This window comes from Haliotis rubra, unplaced genomic scaffold (genome assembly GCF_003918875.1).
Source record: "Haliotis rubra isolate DU_JTF1 unplaced genomic scaffold, ASM391887v1 Scf71, whole genome shotgun sequence".
Classification (NCBI taxonomy): Eukaryota; Metazoa; Mollusca; class Gastropoda; order Lepetellida; family Haliotidae; genus Haliotis; species Haliotis rubra.
In genome coordinates this window covers 778,584-799,477 of record NW_025767424.1, presented here as the reverse complement: position 1 = coordinate 799,477, position 20,894 = coordinate 778,584, and the positions used below count along the sequence as shown (strand labels likewise).

The 20,894-nt window shown below is 37.3% G+C and overlaps 1 protein-coding gene and 1 long non-coding RNA gene across 5 annotated transcripts in view; one reads left to right on the top strand and one right to left on the bottom strand.

The window, feature by feature from the left end:
• The window catches only part of LOC124259102 (protein henna-like), a 38,269-nt gene extending 23,590 nt beyond the window's left edge, over positions 1-14,679 (bottom strand). Inside the window, exon 1 of one of the 4 annotated variants that reach the window (XM_046693194.1) lies at positions 14,564-14,679. In XM_046693194.1, the coding sequence (XP_046549150.1) occupies positions 14,564-14,608 (45 nt within the window). In that variant the 5' untranslated portion in view covers positions 14,609-14,679. Of the gene's footprint in view, positions 1-1,444; positions 1,820-7,141; positions 7,307-14,563 lie in introns of those variants that run through there. The other 3 variants (XM_046693195.1, XM_046693192.1, XM_046693193.1) reach the window with 3 other exon arrangements.
• On the top strand, positions 9,233-20,685 carry LOC124259103. Its single transcript, XR_006893757.1, has 3 exons — positions 9,233-9,255; positions 9,553-9,607; positions 20,624-20,685. It is a non-coding gene; the product is annotated as an uncharacterized LOC124259103 (long non-coding RNA).
• Positions 20,686-20,894: the final 209 nt, after the last annotated feature.

Genomic DNA, 20,894 nt, shown 5'->3' with positions numbered 1-20,894 from the left:
CACCTCTTTTACTTTTCTTTTACTGGTTTTCTTTGGAATCATATTTGAAAACAAGCATTGTCACTAAGGTGACATAATCCCCCGCCGCAAATTAACAAATCAAACTTATAAAGTAATGAAAGTTTAAGATGAAGTTAAATGTCAACAAAAACATTATCTTGCTCTTTAGTTGTTCAAGACTGACTTTGACCTTGACATGAATGTCATAGTGTATGAAATATGCAAAACTAGTACTAAAGAAATTGCTTATTGAAAACATTCAAGGGTGGTCTTGAAAGTCTATGAAGAAAATCCAGTGAACCATTCTTAAAATATCTTGCTGACAATTCAGGTTAACATTCTGAAATCTTCATAGTGTCGTCGTGACCCTACAAATTATGTGAAGGTCACCAAAATTGACTGGGCCCTGGGCCTTCCCTAGATGAAGCTTGGTGTCAAATATGAAGAAAGTCCACTGAATATTTTTTGCAATATCTTGCTGACTATCTTAACAAGCAATTTAACATGCTGAAATCTTCAAAGTGTCTCTGTGACCTTGAAACTTAAGTGAAGGTCACCAAAATCGACTGGGCCCTGCGCCTTCCCTGGATAAAGCTTGGTGTCAAATATGAAGAAACTCCAGTAAATGGTTCTTGAGGTATCTTGCTGACAAACATAACATGTAGCTTAATATGCTGAAATCTTCAAAGTGTCTCTGTGACCTTGAAAATTAAGTGAAGGTCACCAAAATTGACTGGGCCCTGCGCCTTCCCTAGATAAAGCATGGGGTTGAATATGAAGAAATCCAGTGAACAGTTCTTGAGATAGCTTAACATGCAGGTAAAACGTGAAAGTCCCCATGTGACCTTGAAATGAAGGTCAAGGTCACCAACCTGACTTGGGTCTTTCTTATAGTGTGATGAACCCAGGTACCAAATATGAAAAGAATCTAGTGAACGGTTCTTAAGATATTCCAATTCGTGCGTACGGACGGACGGACGACGGACGGAGCCTAATACTATATCCCCCGCTTCGAGCTAAACGTGCGGCGGGGGATAATAAACCCAAACAACATGTGACAAAGTTTGATACAATGACCTGAGGCTAAAATTCATTGACAGATCACGTTGAGCCAAATGTATACTTAATATACGTTTGGCTCAACGTGATCTGTTGCATGCCTGACAAACATCTCATTGATGTCCTTAAACAGATTCACTTTCACTAGATTTAATTGACACAACTGATCCTCCTATCATATACATCCTTCTATGCCATAAGCAAAAACTGAACCTTTTGGGCAAAAACATTTCAAATGACAATCAGTCAAACTGCAAGAAACATTAACCCTGTCATGTAAGCATACAACCTAAAATTGGAAATCTGCATACCGGTATGCATGACTTTTAACTGACATTTTACACCACTGTTAAGTTAACATTTTAAAAATCATCAAAACAGTTACCTGATCAATATTCTGATGACAGTTCCAGGATATGTTGTTGTTGTTCAGTTTCAATTTCATATCATATGTGTCCCAAACATTACTAAAACTCCTTGTCGACACATCCATATTGATAAATACCACAAAGTCCGTAACTATTGAAAGAACAATCCGAACTTGTTCACAGGTAAGTTCAGAAACTCTGTAACACTTTGTCCCAATCCTCCTTATATAGCCAATCTGTTGCTAGAGCTTACATCATCCCTGCTCCTCATACATCATCGTTTACACACACATAAATAAAACAGTACGAGGAACTGAGGACGCTGATCAAGGAAGAAATCAAAACACAGCCCCGAGGGCACAAGCTCTGTGGATTAAACCTGTTACGATATGGTTCTCGAGATATGGTAGCATAATGAGATTGATACTATTATTTACATATTATGATTGTAGCATTTAAATGATGATGTATATTTGCAAACCTACTCTATAGATATTGATTTATGTAACACACGCAAAGGTGATGAAACATCTGTACAGAGACGTGAGCTTTTTAAACTTTTTATTCATTCATATCCATTATGCAAACGTGATTTTTTAATTTAATGTCAGCAGAAGGATAATTGATGCATGTTGACAACAGATAAGACTCTTGAGAACAAGACGTGACAAATCAACATCATTAACACCCTTCCGTCTGACATTCCAAAATGGTCAGTTTATGTCTTGGGATTTTAGAAAATACCATTGTGGTCATGTTGATTATTTAAACAATACAAATTTATACTTGCTAACATGATGATCGTGGAATTGAGATCAGTTGTACAGTCTAACCGAACCTGATGCTAGCATTTAGGAAACTACATGAATTTTTATCATGTACAAATGACCTATCAAAGCAATTGCACAACATTTTGTGTACCAAAACAGTGTGTGGACATTGTACCATTGGGGCGGTGGGGTAGCCTAGTGGTTAAAGTGTTCACTCGTCAAGCTGAGGCCCGGGTTCGATTCCCCATATGGCCACAATGTGTGAAGCTCATTTCTGGTGTCCCCCACATTGATATTGCTGGAATATTGCTAAAAGGGGCGTACAATTAAACTCACTCACTCACTGTACCATTTACATGACTGGTTGTATTATCATTTGTAAAGATGTGGTTCATTCAATATAAAAAATCTGGGCAATTTTCCAAATGGACAGGTTTGAGAGTTGTCAGTCCGGCCATCTGGACAGATTTTTGTGGCGATTCAACACTGGATAAATACAGACTTATCACAGCTGAAACAAAGTACTCTCATCAGGCATATCCATTTCTGGTCTCAAAAAGTAGGACATAGTCAATAACAAATCACTCAGCTTTGAAGCACACAGTGTCATGCTCCAGTGTCCCAGACTGAACACTGGGTGAGTTATGTATACAGCAATCAGCCCCAGCAATGGTGTGAGGATTGATGGCTGCACCCAGTTCACCCCTTCCAGCCTGCAGGTACACTGTGTGATCAGTATAGGATGATGAAACACTGGCCCAGTGTCCATAAAAACACTATAAACATTACAGGGGCTTATTATGTATCTGCTTGGATTTGGGGGAGGAAAGCCTTTCCACAGAGTTAGGTATTCCGTTGTCTGGATGGTAACCTTTGACAAGTGTATATTAACTGCATATTTACGCATGTTAAGGAATGATGATTTCCTGATTGATTTATGTTAATCTATCACAAACTGCTGGGTTCTTTTAATCTTCCAGCTCATAATTTGGAGTTGTCCTGTAAACATTGATTGGTGGTAGTCTGTAATTCTACCATGACATTTAAGTATGTTTGTTTTTGATTGGCTGTTACTAAAAAATTAGAAGGGAAAAATTTTCAATAACCACTTCTGAGAGCCGGTTCACTGCGCGTAGTGTCAAAACACTACGCAAGGATAATGAGTGCATATTTAGAATGCGTTTTATTCATGGTGCATATGTCACGCTAACGCATTCGGTTTTAAATGACATTTAGCAGCGTTCAACCAACAATAATCACTTCCAAAATGTAAACACAATAGGATTATCTCCTAAATAACTGAGTCTGGACAAGACAATCCAGTGATCAACAGCATGAGCATCAATCTACTCAACTGGGATACAATGACACTTGTCAACCGATGAAGTCTGGACCAGACAAACCAGAGTTGATATTATGAGCATGTGAAATAATTAATGCATAAATACCCATGTCTAGCATGATGCACGTTATAAATATTCTAGGTTATAAACATTTTGAATAATTTAGCATGCATATATGTTTGGCAGGTAATTTCTGACTATGTCAGTAAAGGGACATAACTCTCATGAGTGACAAAAAGTAAACAACAGCTGCATACAAATTGCGTAACCAATTTGAATGAATGATGTGTACGATATAATATATCAACTAACGATATTTCTAAATTAAAGATACCCGTGAAGGTCCAGATTAGAATATTGATCTTCAGAAACCCATGCTTGTTGTAAGAAGCGCCTAACGGGATTGGGTGGTCAGGCTCGCTGGCTTGGTTTACACATGTCATCGGTTCCCAAATGCGCAGATCGATGTTCCTGGTGTTGATCACTGGATTGTCTGGTCCAGACTCGATTATTTACAGACCGATGCCATATAGCTGGAATATTGCTGAGTGCGGCGTAAAACTAAACTCACTCACTCACTCTAAATAATATATAATACTTTGCCTTCAGAAGCTGCAAGATGGTGGTGTATATAATTGTTTAATACATGGTTGGCAAGTGTAGATTATCAATTACAATAATAACATCTCACTTAGGATTTGTAAAACTTGTAAGCAATATGCAATGAATAAATGAATGAATTGATTATTTATTAAGTAACGTCACAGATAGGGTATATACAAATTACCTATACCTAAGGAATATATAAATGGTTAATAAATGGACCATATAGGCATACAATCATATAGGAGCAAAGACCGATTGTACGTATTTACATCAACAGACATGCTCACATTTACTCTGATGATTTGACCACACATATATACAAAGCACACACACACACAACCAAAGCCACACATATGTACACATGCATATAAATACAAATATATGCATCCTCAGCATATTATAAACATTCTTACATCTCAAAAAACTCACATACATGAGGAAAAGTATAGCCAAATACATGTACATGTATACTGGTATACACAGAGTGAGCTGGGTTTTATGCCGCTTTGAGCAATATTCCGTCAGTATCCCAGCAGGGAACACCAGAAATCGGCTTCAAACATTGTACCCATGTCAGGGTGTCAATACAAACATTAGACATACAGTTACATCAGTGTTTGACATTTATTTGTGTATTATAAATATGTTATGAAAAAGACAGTATCATTGTTTTCTTAATACTTGGACCAAATACCTGATAATTAACTTCAATTTTCAAACCATGAACAACTGTTACCATCAACTATCATCTCTTAATTTTATTGTTTTCTGTACTTGCAGACTGTGGAAGAGTTGGTTTTCTGAGCTAACATTATCACTACAGAATATTTGCTGGAGGCAGATATTCAGCTGCAATCAAATAATCGTTACCATGATTAAACCTGGCAGGTCACAGTACCCATTGTTGGCACAGTACACATTGGGAATGAACACATTATTTGATTTTCATTAGCACCCGCATCAATAACAAACACCAGCCTGCACTACAGACGAAGAAACCTGAAACTGTTGGATTAAGACCTTATAATTTCCTTCTTGTTACCTGACTTTTGTTACTCAACCAAATAAGACAGAGCCTGAAAATTATGAATAAGAAACCATTTGGGGTCTCTTTTTTTTCAGCTCCCAACAAATGGAAAATACACCATTTAGATATACAAGTCACAAGGAGGTATCAAATCACACCATTTTGACATACAAGTCACAAGGAGGTATCAAATCACACCATTTTGACATACAAGTCACAAGGAGGTATCAAATACCAACCTAAAAGTCACAAGGAGGTATCAAATCACACCATTTTGACATACAAGTCACAAGGAGGTATCAAATCACACCATTTTGACATACAAGTCACAAGGAGGTATCAAATCACACCATTTTGACATACAAGTCACAAGGAGGTATCAAATCACACCATTTTGACATACAAGTCACAAGGAGGTATCAAATCACACTATTTTGACATACAAGTCACAAGGAGGTATCAAATCTCACCAATTTTACATTCAAGTCACAAAGAGGTATCAAATCACACCATTTTGACATACAAGTCACAAGGAGGTATCAAATCACACCATTTTGACATACAAGTCACAAGGAGGTATCAAATCACACCATTTTGACATACAAGTCACAAGGAGGTATCAAATCACACCATTTTGACATACAAGTCACAAGGAGGTATCAAATCACACCATTTTGACATACAAGTACCCCTGATGTCATATCTGATTCATCACAATCATGATACACAGTAGGTTAAGTCCATTACAAAACTCCAGTTCTTTTCTCTGTTACTCAAAGTGATCTTACTGCTTAGACTTTCCTAAGCCTACGTAATGTTAATGTATAACAGCTTATCACCCTAGCACCAAGATAGCCTTGCGCAGTGGAGCTTTGTTCCAGATGTCCATATGTTGCCTTTATGCCTCTTCATTAACCTGGTGTTGTTAGAACTTGCAATTTGTCATGTTAAAGGCACAATTGAGCTGTGAGATGTGGGATAGGGGCATCCTCCTTTTCATAAATATGTAAATAAGCTTCACAAAGTGGAAATGTTGAACAAATTAATATTTTCAGAATTAAAATAAATTTCTCTTCTAGTAAAATATTTGAATTTGATTAACACCAACCGTACCCTGACACAACAGTAGATTTACTTCAAACAATATATAACATGTATTCCCTTCAAAAGACAAATAATCACAAAAAAGTCATTTTTAGCTTCCAATGCACTAGACAAACTGAGCTGTGAGCTATTTACTATATACCTAAGTGCCATAGTGTAACTCAAACCAAATCAATGGGGGCTGACGAAATGTATTCCAGGTGCTCCAGTGTGCCAAACCTCACACCTTCACTTGAGCAAACAGTGAGTGAGTGAGAATGGTTTTATGCCGCTTTTAGCAACATTACAGCAATATCATGGCAGGGAAAACCAGAAATGGGAAAAGTAAATAACAAATACAGTAAACTACAATTATTAATGAACAAGCTTATAATGAAATAATTGATATAACAAACTGTGTTTCTGTTAATGAATATTATCATAGATATGACTTGATGAACTGTTCAAATGCCTGTTAAATGTTAAAAAGTATTCCGTTTTAAAAGAACTACTGTAATACTTTCTAATACTTATTTACATAAATTAAATGTTTTCATTTCTCAGTTTTATGAATTCCATCAAATGAACAATGATAGCTTAGTTGGAGATACAATCCTTAATCAGTGGACAGATATACTGAAATAGGGTCAGAATTATTAAATATTCTGCATAAAGTAACTTGTTTGCCCTGATAATTCAATAATGCACAAGAAAAACAGTAATTCTGCTGGAATGGTATCAGGACACGTCCATATTATCAACATTTGATAAAACATACCTCAAAAGCATAACTAAATTTGAAAAGAAATCTGTTGGCAATTTTTAGTCAAAGTTCTAGGAAAAATCAGGATCCTTGCAAGCCCTGAAAACTCATAACCAACTTACCTCAGTATCATCATCGTAATTGGTAAGGCCCATAGTGACAGCTATTATCCCATACAGTGTTGAATTGTCAGAGAGTGGAATAAAAACTGTTACCTCCTTGATTCTGATGACTGTTATGGCACCAGTGGTCAAGTTACAAGTACTTAAATTCTAGGTTTTATCTGTAGGTGACATAAGAATGTGACCTAGTGTGATAACGATTTGCCAGGTGCTCTAACGATGTGGACAGGTGACATGAAAATGTACCTGACACTTGCCTTAGATCCTTAGATAACCTCAAAAAGTGGACCAAATATATTATACTGTTTTACATGAAGAGCAAGGTTACCTGTTTATGTACCTGTGCTAATTTGAATTCGGCACCAAGTTACACTCATGATATAGCATAACAAAACTGACATTTGTTTAATTTCTTTATATTTTTTAAAGTTTCATGTCTTCACATACTTGCAATTTCTAAAAGCCTGCAATTTCTAAAAGACCTTTTAACCAAACTAAATGCAAATTATTTAATATTATTATTACTACAATAATATTATTGTAAGGTGCTGAAGAAAATATTTCCTTATGACTAAATCATCTTTATTTGTGAATTAATACAAATATCTCAGTTCGTTTTTGTCTAACCAATCATACTTTTGCCATTTACCCCTACTTTTCACTTTTCATTTCGGTTGATAGTCATGATTCAACTTTCAAAATAAGTAAATTCAACAGCAGAAAAATGGCAAATTCTGCAGGTATTCTGCATGAAAATGTGTTTTCTGCGGACCAGGTGTTTTTCTGCATCAATAGGTAATTTCCACGATTTATTCTGCAACCGCGGAATCCCGGAGGGACTGAACAATGAACCAGTACTGCTTCCTGGCTCGTTTTCTTTGTCATGATATACAATCTCCATTTGCTGTTAACAAATGTAGCATATAAACTGTTTAATGCTAGGCATCTTTTAACTACAGTATGCATCATGTGAGTAGGTGTCACCTAGTTTCTCATACACCGCCAGTGCCTGGAATACACCAAATGTCTCCCTTCCATCCTGACATTTACGACCAGGACGGACATTATTATAGCCGTTTTATACCCATGTGTCTAATTCTGACTGTGTGTCACATATACGATTAGCTGTTTAAGTCAGCTACACCAGTTTTTCCCAATCCACATAACCATATAACCCATTTTCCTTTCTGATTCTGATTCTAAAGAAAGGTAAAAGGGAAATCATCCTTCATAAAACTCAATCTAAAATTCAGAATTTTCTCATCTTTATAATTTAAACAATTCTCAAAATTATAATTGGGTCATTATAGATTTAAGGGTCAGTGAGCACACTGAACTCTGAATCTTAGCACTCCAATATTAAATATATTAGCAAGATGAAGACCATATTGTTTAAGATTGAAGAGTATTGAAGCTAATTTAGTGCCCCTCAATTCAAACTACTAAAGAAGAAACCTGCATCTTTATATTTTGGAACATTAATCCTATACGATTGGAAGATGACATTGATCTAAGTATATCTGATGACTGTGAATCCACAAAAAGTTTAAGTTACCAGAACAGTTACATCTTATAAACAATAATCCATCTTTTTTTCCCATAGATTGGGTTAATTTGATACTTTGCAGCTAAACATCCCAAAATATTTAGATATTGTGCCTAACACAGAAGGTAGACAGACATCTTTGTTGATTTCCCTCATTCTGGTGGAGGAGGTGTGTCCTACATCTAAGGGAAATAACTCTCAGAAAAACAGAAGCAAGGACAATGTACAATTTTATTAACACACACTTTGATAGCAAGTATTAATTAATGTAATATGCAAATATGTGAAAAAGCTGTCACCTTAACATGTCACATATTTAGATATAAAAAAAGAATTTGGGCTAAAGTTATCTTTTCAAATCTGCAACCAGTGGATCTTTGCAAAGCTAAGAAACCAAACTCTGCACAAAGTATTTCAGCATCATAGCTCACATTGTGACAGTAACATCTGTTTCAATCTCTTTTTTAACCCGTGAAGGTCCGGGTTAGAATGCATCTTCAGTAACCCATGCTTGTCGTAAGGATCGGGTAGTCAGGCTTGGTTGACTCATCGTATCCCAATTGCGCAGGTTGGTGCTCATGCTGTTGATCACTGGATTGTCTGGTCCAGACTCGATTATTTACAGACCGCCATATAGCTGGACTATTGCTGAGTGCAGCGTAAAACTCAACTCACTCACTCAATCTCTTTTTATGTTCTGCTATGTTCTGCTTTTCTTTGTTGTTCTCTATTGCTTTTGTTTGCAGTGCAAACTGTGTTATGAATTCAAAATCAGCAAATTTGACAAAAATTATTTTGTTGTATATATTTTGTATTTCTAAAATACCAAAGAAAACAGAATAAGTTAGTTTTTCTTCTTTTCCAGATGCATATTTCAGCCACTCCTAAACAGTCAAACTAATGCAGAATCAAACTTAGAGGTTTGTATGTCACATTTTCTGATGTAAATATGAACAAATCACTATTTTATATTCTTATCATTTATTCATTGTAAACCGACGACTGACCCAACTTCAGATAAGTGTGAATGACATGTACTTTTTTAAAAATCCTGGTCATGTAAACCTCTAGAAATGAGATGATGTACTTTTTCCAGGAATAAAAAAATAAATAGATAAATAAAACAACTTTAGATAAGATGGCTATTTGAAACACATAAAGAAAATGCTGCCCTAAGTGACAGAGAGTGTTTTTACACTGTTGGGTTATTTTGTCAGGTGCACATGTTCACAAGCAGCTCAAGGTTTTTCAGGTGATTTATTGTGTGTGTTATGATGTAAATAAACAGCTTATCTGGAGCTGTATGCAATGCAAACTGGGTAATGTGTTCACAATAAATGAATCTGGAAAAAAACGGTCAAAGCTACACCTCTCCTTAATCATTAAGATGAGATAAAATAGCAAAACATATTTGACTCACTTGACTGATATCTCTTAAGAAAGATTACTTTACATAGGTTCTACATTATTTAAGTCTTATCGTCTTATCAACCTGAGTTGGCATATTTTTTGTCAGTGGAAAGTTATAGAACAAGGGAATAACACTGACAATAGTTTTATCATTTTATCATACTCAAAAGTTTTCGAAAATATCCTGAACATTCCATGATACAATACAAAATTCCAGTCAAAGTAAACTTAGGCTCAGTATTATTCGTTACACTGCTATACTGAGTCTAACAAAACCTTGTGGAAGGTCGCGTCAGATAACCTTTTCAATTGACCAATCAGAACACAGCTTACCAAATCGCGAAAGTTGACATTCGCACATACCTTTTGAACTTTTACCTCGAAAAAGTTTGTAGCCAAACGATTCCGAATGCTATTTTTCCGTACGATCAGTTACTAGTGAGGCACGCCACAGCAGTGAGTAAACAGTCGCTGAAAATAGCGTTTTGTCAGTATTCAAGCATGTCAGCTTGCTGAAATATTAGCTAATGATAGCCATGTCATCAGAAACCCCAAAGTGTATATACTGCAGGGCAAATATCTGTGTTTTATTAAATTTTCATTTGTTGGGAGATCAGTGTTGGCGACCGCCGCAGAGAAGAGAAAATCCATTTTGTAAGTCCCGCCGAACCCTAAATAGTAGCTGTTGTCTGATTGGGTAAATCCGTTCGGCCGTCTCAAATTTGATTGGACGGTCATAGGTCGCTCAAAGGTTACCTGACGCGACCTTCCACAAGGTTTTGTTAGACCCAGTATAGCAGTGTAACGAATAATACTGAGTCTAAGTTTACTTAGACTGTACAAAATTCCTCTCATAGACGGTGAAATTTTGTTTACTATACAGTGTTGAGAGGCGACATGGTTTCTGGACAAATCTGTATGGGAAGACGGAGTTTTCACTGTTTAATATCAATATTCCAGCACTGTCACCAAAGGAACGCCAGAAATAAACTTCAAACTTTGTATCCATGTGGGGAAACAAACCTGGGCCTTAGGAATCATGACCAACACCACTGGGCTATCTCAATGTACTTGATTCTGTAAAAACGTTGCATATGTACATGATGGCTGTTACACTGAAACAGTGGCCCAGTAATCATGATATTTGCTTTGTGGGCAAAATCACTGGAACCATACCAGTACAAGATGTAGTTCAGATTAAAAACTGATGTTCTAAATCTTGCATTTTAAAAATATTTATTCATCTCTTCATAATCAAATCATTTTCTTTTCTATTATATACACCTGCAACTGGGTCATGGTCAGCCCCACATATTAACTTACTTATCCAGTCGGTAAATATTATGTTACACAAGTGTTGGTATTACCAGAGACCATATAATATTATATGGTCTCTGGTATTACTTAAGCCCTGACCAGTACATTCAGTGGCCCACAATTGTGGCAACCAGTCTTTGTGTGTCACAGCTGGTCAAACTGACCCACACTGTGGACACACAAGGTATATATATCACAATGCGTAATCAATAAACGTGACTGACGTTTATGACCATGTGGCAAGATAACAATCTACAAGAACTATTCCATTACTGGTAGACTAATGATTAGTCTCTGAAAATATATAATTTTGATAGTAACAAACAAGCCCATTTAAATTGAAAAGGAGCCCCAGGGAGACCATAGATTCAGAACCTGTGGAAATCTAGACTTGCTTTATTTAGGGCTTTAGCACTGCAGATAGGGCTTGGCAGTAGGGAAAATAATGTGGTTCAGGGACTGTGAGACAGACTACATTACTGGTAGCACACCTTTGTCTGATGCAATATTTTAAAAACGCTGTAACAACTTGTGTCATTTTTTTTGTGAAATGTAATTGTAAATGTTATTATTATGTCAACAGAGCTTCATTGTAAATTCATCTGTTATGAGTTGGAGGTGATGTTTTAATCCAGACAATTCTTTACTGGGATATTTCATTAACAGACAACAGCTTTATATTTGAAAGTATGCAAAAATATATTATGTCAACAAATTTGATTTAAATGTTTAATTGTTACAATTTATACACCTGGACATTTTATAAATAAATGTTCTACCACTCATAAACTTTCACAACATGATTACTATACAGTATTCATAACAACAATATTCTACTGTATTCATGTCTCTATTTCAACACAATGTGAAGCCCATTTCTGGTGTCCCCTCATTGATGTTACTGGAATATTATTTTATGAAACCAAACTTGTCAGTCAGTTATTTATTTATTTATTTATTTATTTATTTATTTATTTATTTATTTATTTATTTATTTATTTATTTATTTTTATTTATTTATTTATTTTTTTTTATTTATTTTTATTTTTTATTATTATTATTTATTTATTTTTATTATTTATGTATTTTTATTTATTTACAGCAATCAATGAAGTCTAGAAGGGGAAAATTGTTTGTTACTTAAATGTTTGAACTAAGGTTTGATGTGTCTTGTGGAATAAGCTTTATCTCTGTCCACTAAGCCAAGGAGGGGGGTCTCCCGTCTCAGAAATATTTATTGCTGTTGGTGGTTAAATAGAAAGACTTAATGTAAATGGAAGCCTGATATAAATATCCATTGTAGTAGGTGGTCTTATAATAATATCTATTGCCATTTGTTGTCTGATACACATGTTTATTCAATTGGTGCTTTAATAGAATTATTTATTGCATAATTGGTAGTCAGATAAAATTGATTATTGTTATTGGTGGGCTACGTGTAATAGTGTTGGGAATTGGTTAAAATCTCATAATTGATGATTGGTTCTTTACAACCGATCAATCATCGAAAAATAATTGGTTGGCATTATTTATCAAATTTTCCTGGTTATGTTTGTTAATGCACAAAACACAAAGAAAAAACATGTAGATCTTTCGAGTTTTTTGCAAATTGCACAAAATGCATTTGCAAATTTTACACCTTTAAAGGATGATTAGTATGTTAGGAACATAAATTTCCTTGAGTCTTTAAGATAAATTCAATCATGACTTGGAACGAGCTGGTAGTGCTTATGAAATGTAACAGACAAAACCAACCTTGTGAAAAATATTGTTAAAGCAAAAAAGTGTTCCAAAATTGTTTGTGTTCGATCATTAGAAAACAAGATCGATTGCTTGGTCGTTTAGTCATTGCGACCGATCTTCGATTATTTCAATTAATCGGACCACCACTAACATGTAATAGAATTATATATTGTTATTAATGGTCTAATAGAAATATCTATTGTTATGTTTGTCTAGTAGAATTATTTATTACTATTAGAGAACTGAGGCAGATAGCCATTGTAATTGGTTTTCTAATCAAAATATTTATTGCAATTAGTGGTCTGATAGATATATTTATTTAGTTGGTGATCTGATAAATCATTTAATGTAAATGATGGTCTAATGAATTTATTTATTGTAATTTGTTGTCTGTTACACATATTGATCTGATTGGTGATCTAATAGAATTACTTATCATAACTGGAGGCCTGACAGATGTCCATTCTAACTGATTTTCAATAAAAACATTTATTGCAATTGGTGGTTGGATACAATCATAAAAGTAACTGGTGGTCTCATTGAATTATTATTTCTAACTGGTTGTCTGATACACATATATTTAAATAGTGGTCTAATAACATTATTTATTGTAACTGGCAGTCTATAAAAAAAACATTTATTGTCTCATTTAAGTATTTATTGTGGTAGCTTTTTAAAGCCAAATTTCTCTTTCACTTTTAATGCCAAATAATCTAAACCATTAACATGAATCAGATCCCAGCATATGTTACAGTCAGTATATAATTCTTTGATAATATAAGAACTGAAACTATTCTTTAAAACTTCAGACTTCACCTATTCCACTCATTCACATGGTTATTTTAAGTACATCGTGATGCTTATCTTATCTAAGAACAGGTTCACTAAATAGAAGACTAAATGTATGATAATACATATGTCCTGTCAAGATATAACAGCCAATCCCTGCTCTTGTGGAGCAATTATACATCTTGAAGAATATCCCCATTGAGCGTGACCCAATTCAGCAGGACATCCTCCCATCGTAGCTATAAATCAATGGTGAAAAAAAACAGGTCTCCATTATCGATTTTCTTTCCCACATTATCGATCTGGTTTGTGTTATGAGATTATGGGAATGGTCTCAGAACCACATGCTGGAGCATTGTATTTCAGATGAGTTTCTTTCTAAATAACATCTAAACAGTATTGTTTTGGCAAAATTAATGTCAGTTGCATGATAACATTTTAGCATTAACTGAAAATAAGATCGTGAACCAGAAATTGGACGAGTCTAAAAACTGCGACCGTCCTCCCTCACCAATGATTCAATGTCACCGTGAGGTAAGACGTCGGTGACATCTTGCATTTAATCTGTTTCCAGATACGTTCTTGACTAATGAACAAACTGCATATTATATACTTACGACCCCGTTTCCAACACATCGTTTCTTTCCAATGACAGCATCCATCTTGTAGAATTCGGCCTATCGATTAACGCATTGCCTGTGTTAGTAACAGTTGACCTTTCCTTGAGCCCGCGTGACCCGAATAGAAGCGTTTTGATTGGTTGGTTGAGGCACACCTCCAAGAGGCTGCAATTTATCATTGGATAATTGTGTCGCGTAAACAAACGTGTGTCGTATCTGTCAGATAGCGCGCTCGACCTACCCAGAAAGTGACTTATTTAATTTTTTTAGAGGTTGTTGACGATTTCCTTAGTAAAGTTAAACCTTATCTGTTTATCTGTTGCATTGTCCTGTATTCTGACCGAGTAAAGATGTATATATCCCTCACGTATGTCGATATACATGTAACTGTTTCGTATAAAATATAAAAGTTTATAGATTGTGGTTTGGAAACGACATAGCATTTTTTCTGAAAAATTAAAGCTAAAATTAATTTTCGAACCCAAAATTCTTACATTTTTAGCACGAAGGCTATCGTTAACGTGTCTTGGACAGGAAATACAGACACACACCGTCATGAACGCACATATGCGTGATGCAATCAACATTGAAAAACACATTTTGTTTTTGACTGCGGCCTGGGACATCGAGGACTGACCATACAGTTAGAGACGTTACACAAGATTACGCGGAATATATGTAAATAAATACAGTTAGATGCCGTTGTGTAAAAAAGTCTCGAAGTAAAAAACGTGATGAATTTGTATGCTTTCTTTATTCGCCATTTTTCGGTTGAGTCGAACCTTGGATAACCCGAAGTATTACGCAGATCACTTCAACTTCGACCCAACGGTGTTTGTATCCAAAGCGGGTGCGTGCATGCATGTGTGCGTGCGTAAGTGCGTGCGCGCCTACGTATGACATGTAGGTTTACATGAAACGAGCAGCCTTGGGTCCAACTGCGGGAATAAAACATTTGTAACACAACAATTATTACAATCAATAATCATGGTTGTTACAAAACACGTCAAGACACTTACGTAATAATACAAGGTAACATTGTAACGTTCGTGGAACTGAAATTAGAGCTAGGTTCCTTGCCGAAAATACAATATGGTCCTGCCATATGAGGTAAGTAAGTATCCTGAAATGTTTGGGTTTATACATGACGGTGTGTTACGCAAACAACACGGGAAGCCCTGGGGCAAATAGTTTCGCGGATTATTGCCTCTCTACGTTATGATTCAGTGTTCAACGTTCACGTTGTGGCGTCCACACTGAAACAGCTTAATTTTATACGTCGTCATGCTTGACGAGGTTGGAGTCCAGTTGTGCTGGGTCAAAGCCTAACGCTGAGTCCCTGAAAGTAAATTTTGATAGATACAAACAATAACTTTTACATTGAAAAGGTGCCCCAATGAGAAGGGAGATTCAGAACTTGTTAAATCTAGACTTACGTCATTAAGAGTTTTAGCATATGAGACAGGGCTTGGTGGAAGGGAAGTTTATGCGGCTCAGGGACTGTGAGACAGACTATGCTGGGTCATGCATGGTTGGTTTGTGAGACTTTTCACATATTTGAAGGTGAATACAGATTTTCGATTGGGATGTTGATCTGAAGGGATAACAATAGTGCAGCAGCTGCGGCGGTATATAATTGCCTACTTCCACGTGTCTAGCAATACTGGAGGCGGACTAAGAATAATTTAATACCACCCTCACATCTGTCTCCTTATCAAAACCAGCTTACTGCATAGGTACTCTCCCATAAAAGACAGAATATTTATGAAACACAAAAGTATATTGAGGTGTGAAAAATGGAAGGACTGTATGCAAAATGTTACAATGTTGGCTCTGTATTGTAAAGATGCAAACAGCCTAGAAAGATTTATAGGTTGAAAGACGTGAATACACTACTTGTTTATCCTTTGTCATTACGTTTAGGAACTATGTCTTGCTCCTTCATATGGTCAATGCTGAATAATCGAGTGTTGTTAGAATGTTCTATTGTTAAACGTCGCACCCAGCAATATTCCAGCTATATGACGACGGTCTGTAAATAATCAAGTCTGACCCAGACAATCCAGTGATCAACAGCATGAGCATCTATCTACGCAACTGGGATACGATGACGTGTCAACCGAGTCAGCGAGCCTGACCACCCAATCCCGTTAGTCGCCTCTTACAACAAGCATGAGTTAGTGAATAATGAGTCAAGCTCAACGTTGGGCGTCATGTGACGTAGGTTTAGACGTCTCCCGCTCACGTCCCTGACGTGCTCTACAGGGATAAGGTCGGGACTCATACCTGGCAGTTTCATTGAGGTCGTGTTCCGCAATGGGATGTTGCCAGCTGCAGCAAATGCTCGGTGGCACAGGCGTCATTGTCATGGACATCAGGGCTTGGACTAGCCTGGCTGGCAACCGGCACTATGTAGTGTCAGCAATACTGTCGAGCGACCCGCCCATGGATATTATACGCAGTGGCATTCTTAGCGACCAATGATCATTACACACCATGTTTTCTTACGTTGACGTTCACGTAACGTTCGTTCGGAGACTTCTACAGGAACGTCGACGTCTTTCCAGAAGGTCAAGTGTGAATCTTGCCTCGTCTGAAACAAGTACGATACCATCGGTGATTGCGCTAGTTACTACGTGGTGAACACAAGTGGCCAGCTGAAGTGTGTCAGTCTGTTTACGGTGGTACGACACTGGCCGATCATGCAGATTTGATGCATGTTGGCGATTGCTAATCTTCTGGTCAGTAATTAGAACTCCAACAAGTGTTTGCCACTAATATGGCAATGTCCCACGCCGCTAAAGAAGAATGAAATATTTATAGCATATTTACTACTTTTTATTTTTGGTCACATACAAGATGCCTGAAATGACTGGTGTCTGCATAATCATCGATTGTGGACTGTCGACATAATTGAAGACATTGGGTGCAATGTTTTATGATTTATCGCGTTTACATAAGTTTGAAAATAGGTCAACGTGTCATGGTGACCTTGAAGATAAGGTCAAGATCACCAAAATCAAATGGCGTCTGCGTAATCCCCTAATGTAGGCTATCAAAGCGTACATTCCCCAATGAGATATCGCGTTATCAAGAGTTTGAATACATGTCATGGTGACCTTGAAAATAAGGTCAAGATCACCAAAATCGACTGGCGTCTGCGTAATCCCCCAATGTAGGCTGTCACCAAATTTGAAGACATTGGGTACAACAGTTCATGAGATATCGCGTTAACGTACGGACGTACGTACGTACGGACGCTGCTGAATACATAGTTCCCCCGTTCCGTGAATAGTAATTTAACTGGGTTCGATTTCGTAAAGCCTTGTTTCTGAATAATCGTTTTTGGATCTAGGTTGTTTACCTGGCCAAAAACATTTTGTACCCGCGGAGACACGTTCCAATGTCTGCATACCGTAGACTTACACCCGTTAAACGTACTGGCTACATCTCGTTTGAAGGATGGAACGAGCTCACAAATACTGCTTTAGAGAGCTTACGTGTTAATGTGGATCATGAAAGTCAACAATGATGACCACAAACACATTTTACATATTTAGTTAATTTGTAGAAATGTCACTGTTGGAAATGAATTATCTGGTAGATAGATCAGGTGGAATCGATAGAAAGGTTTGTATCATTAAAGGAGCGTTCGTTATTTGCCAGTGGCAGTGTGCGTTTGAGTTCAAATTGCCTGAAACCTTTCTAAGGCACTCAACATGTAATCCCACACAAATGTGAGTGAGTGAGTTTAGTTTTACGGCGCACTCAGCAATCTTCCAACTATATGGTGGCGGTCTGTAAATAATCGAGTCTGGACCAGACAATCCAGTGATCAACAGCATAAGCATCGATCTGCACAATTGGGACCCACACAAAAGACCTTACAACGCAACGCGTTTGGTTTTAAATCAGATTTAGAGCTATAATAATTTTGTTATTTACCTCTGATTTTCCAACACAGTATGTTTATCTCCATTCTACACCGCGTTATTAAGGTTTAAAACCAATACATACTGTGATGGAAAATCAGACGCATATAACGTGATTATATACCTCTGAATGACTTTGATTAACCAATCACAATCCAGTATTTACTAATGTCATGGTAGAATCCGTGTTGAACAGATGAAGATCCTGGTCTTCTTTGACCATGTGTATATAGGCCAGGCTAGCTATTCTTGAAACGTTCGTAGCCTTACGAACTTCTTAAGCCCATTCTTAACACATTGGCTACGATCAAAGTTAAGAATTCTTAGGGCTACGAACGTTTCGAGTATAAGGCCCCAGGGCCCCGTTCCTCAAAGCGATCGTAGCGCTACGACTGTCGTAAGCCTATGTTAAAGTATGGATCGTCTTTGCGCTGCGATCGCTTTGAGGAACGGGGCCCTGGACCCGTTCAACAATGTGAGCTTTGAATGCTGACTGTGGTACGCCTGCGAGTTTCGCATCTCAGCGCTTGGACGCCTTTCTGGAACAGGGTCTTAGCATGAATCAGACCACCATAATCGAACCTTCAATTGAAATGAACAGCGATCTAGGTCACATGTCACAAATCTGAGTCTCTGGTCCCATCGGACAGGACAAGGGTAACCTACTTAAACCTGGTACATACACATTCTTGGTGTCCAGGCAGGGTTCCTAGGACAGTGAGTAAGTATAGCTTTAAGCCGCTTTTAGCATTATTCCTGGGCCCCGTTCCTCAAAGCGATCGTAGCGCTACGACAGTCGTAAGTCTATGTTACAGTATGGGAGTTACGATCACCTTAGCGCTACGATCGCTTTGAGGAACGGGGCCCAGGACACCAGAAATGGGCTTCACATATTGTACCCATGTGGGGAATTGAACCCCGGTCTTCGGCTTTGACAAGCGAACGCTTTAACCACTAGGCTACCCCACCGACCCTTCCTTTACCTTTCACAAATGCAGAATCTAATGAGTGACCGGTGTTTTTCACACTTAAGGCACATCTATAATATGTAAGTTGACAATACAGGGTGAATTCAGTTTTATGGGGTGCATGGGTGTCATAATGTCAGCTAATATTATGAATACACAATGCCATTTAGAAAGAGGTCAAACGTAACATAAATTAGTACTAATATTTGGATTACACTTTCTCGGTAAAATACAGATTCTAGTACTTCTTGGAGGGTCGAGTTCCATCTGGGATTTAAACACCCCCAAAGTGAGGCACCTAATCGCCAGCACACTAAGTCAGCCGTGCCAATTTACACTTATCAGAAGGGCACACAAAGTCCGTTGTCTGGACTACCAGTTGTCCGACTTTCATTTTGTGAATGGGTTTGACAGCTGACTGAGTGCTGGCGATTAGGTACTCGACTCTGAGGGTGTGGGTTCGAATCCCGGATGGGTTTGAACCCGAAAAAAGGTACTAGAATCAGCTTATATTATTACACTAATATTCTGATAACAAGAAAACAATTTTTCTTCACTGGGGTAGTTATACTATTTTCGACATGATGAAGACTGACACCTTGAACCAGATCCTGTATCACCCACTGCAAAGCTTGCATACAAAACTCTATATACTTCCATTGTTTAAGTAAATTGGGCAGGGAAGTAATTCACATGAAGTCGACTGACACCTGCACAAAGCATTGCAACACCTGTACATAACTAACTTGTGTTTGTCCAGGACAAGCCAAATATTGGAGTTATGGAAAGGGGTGAGTAGTGACGAATGCATGTGGTAAAAAGTCGTCTTCCTGCAAATGAACCAACCAGGATTGATTCGCAGGATTAGGACAAAATCTCAACCATGTCATATACAACATCATCAAAATGATCCTTGTTTTACACAACCAGGTATTCACATGACAGGCACTTGGGACCAAGTACAGGTACAGCTTATTGGAAGTCTGATTGCACTCACATTACAAAATGCACTGTGGGTGGGTAAAGGTTTCATGGGGAGGTACACTTACAAAGAAGCACAATTTGGGAAACAGTTTGGTAGCCAAAAACTTAGTTCATTGTTTACATTGTTGAAATGTACCATCAACTGATTTAGATGTGTGTGTGTGTGTTTACAGGTCCATGGGAATGTTTCTAGATCTGTTAATTGGCAGATACTTGATGGTTGGTTGGTTGGTTGGTTGGTTGGTTGGTTGAACTCCACACTCAGCACTATTCCAGCTATATGACGGTAGTTTGTCAATAATCGGGTCCGGACCAGACAATCCAGTGATTAGCACCACGAGCATCGATCTTCACAATTGGGATATAATGACATGTGTCAAGCAAGTCAGCGAGGATGACCAACCGATCCCGTTAGTCGCCTCTTACAACAAGCATGGGTTGCTG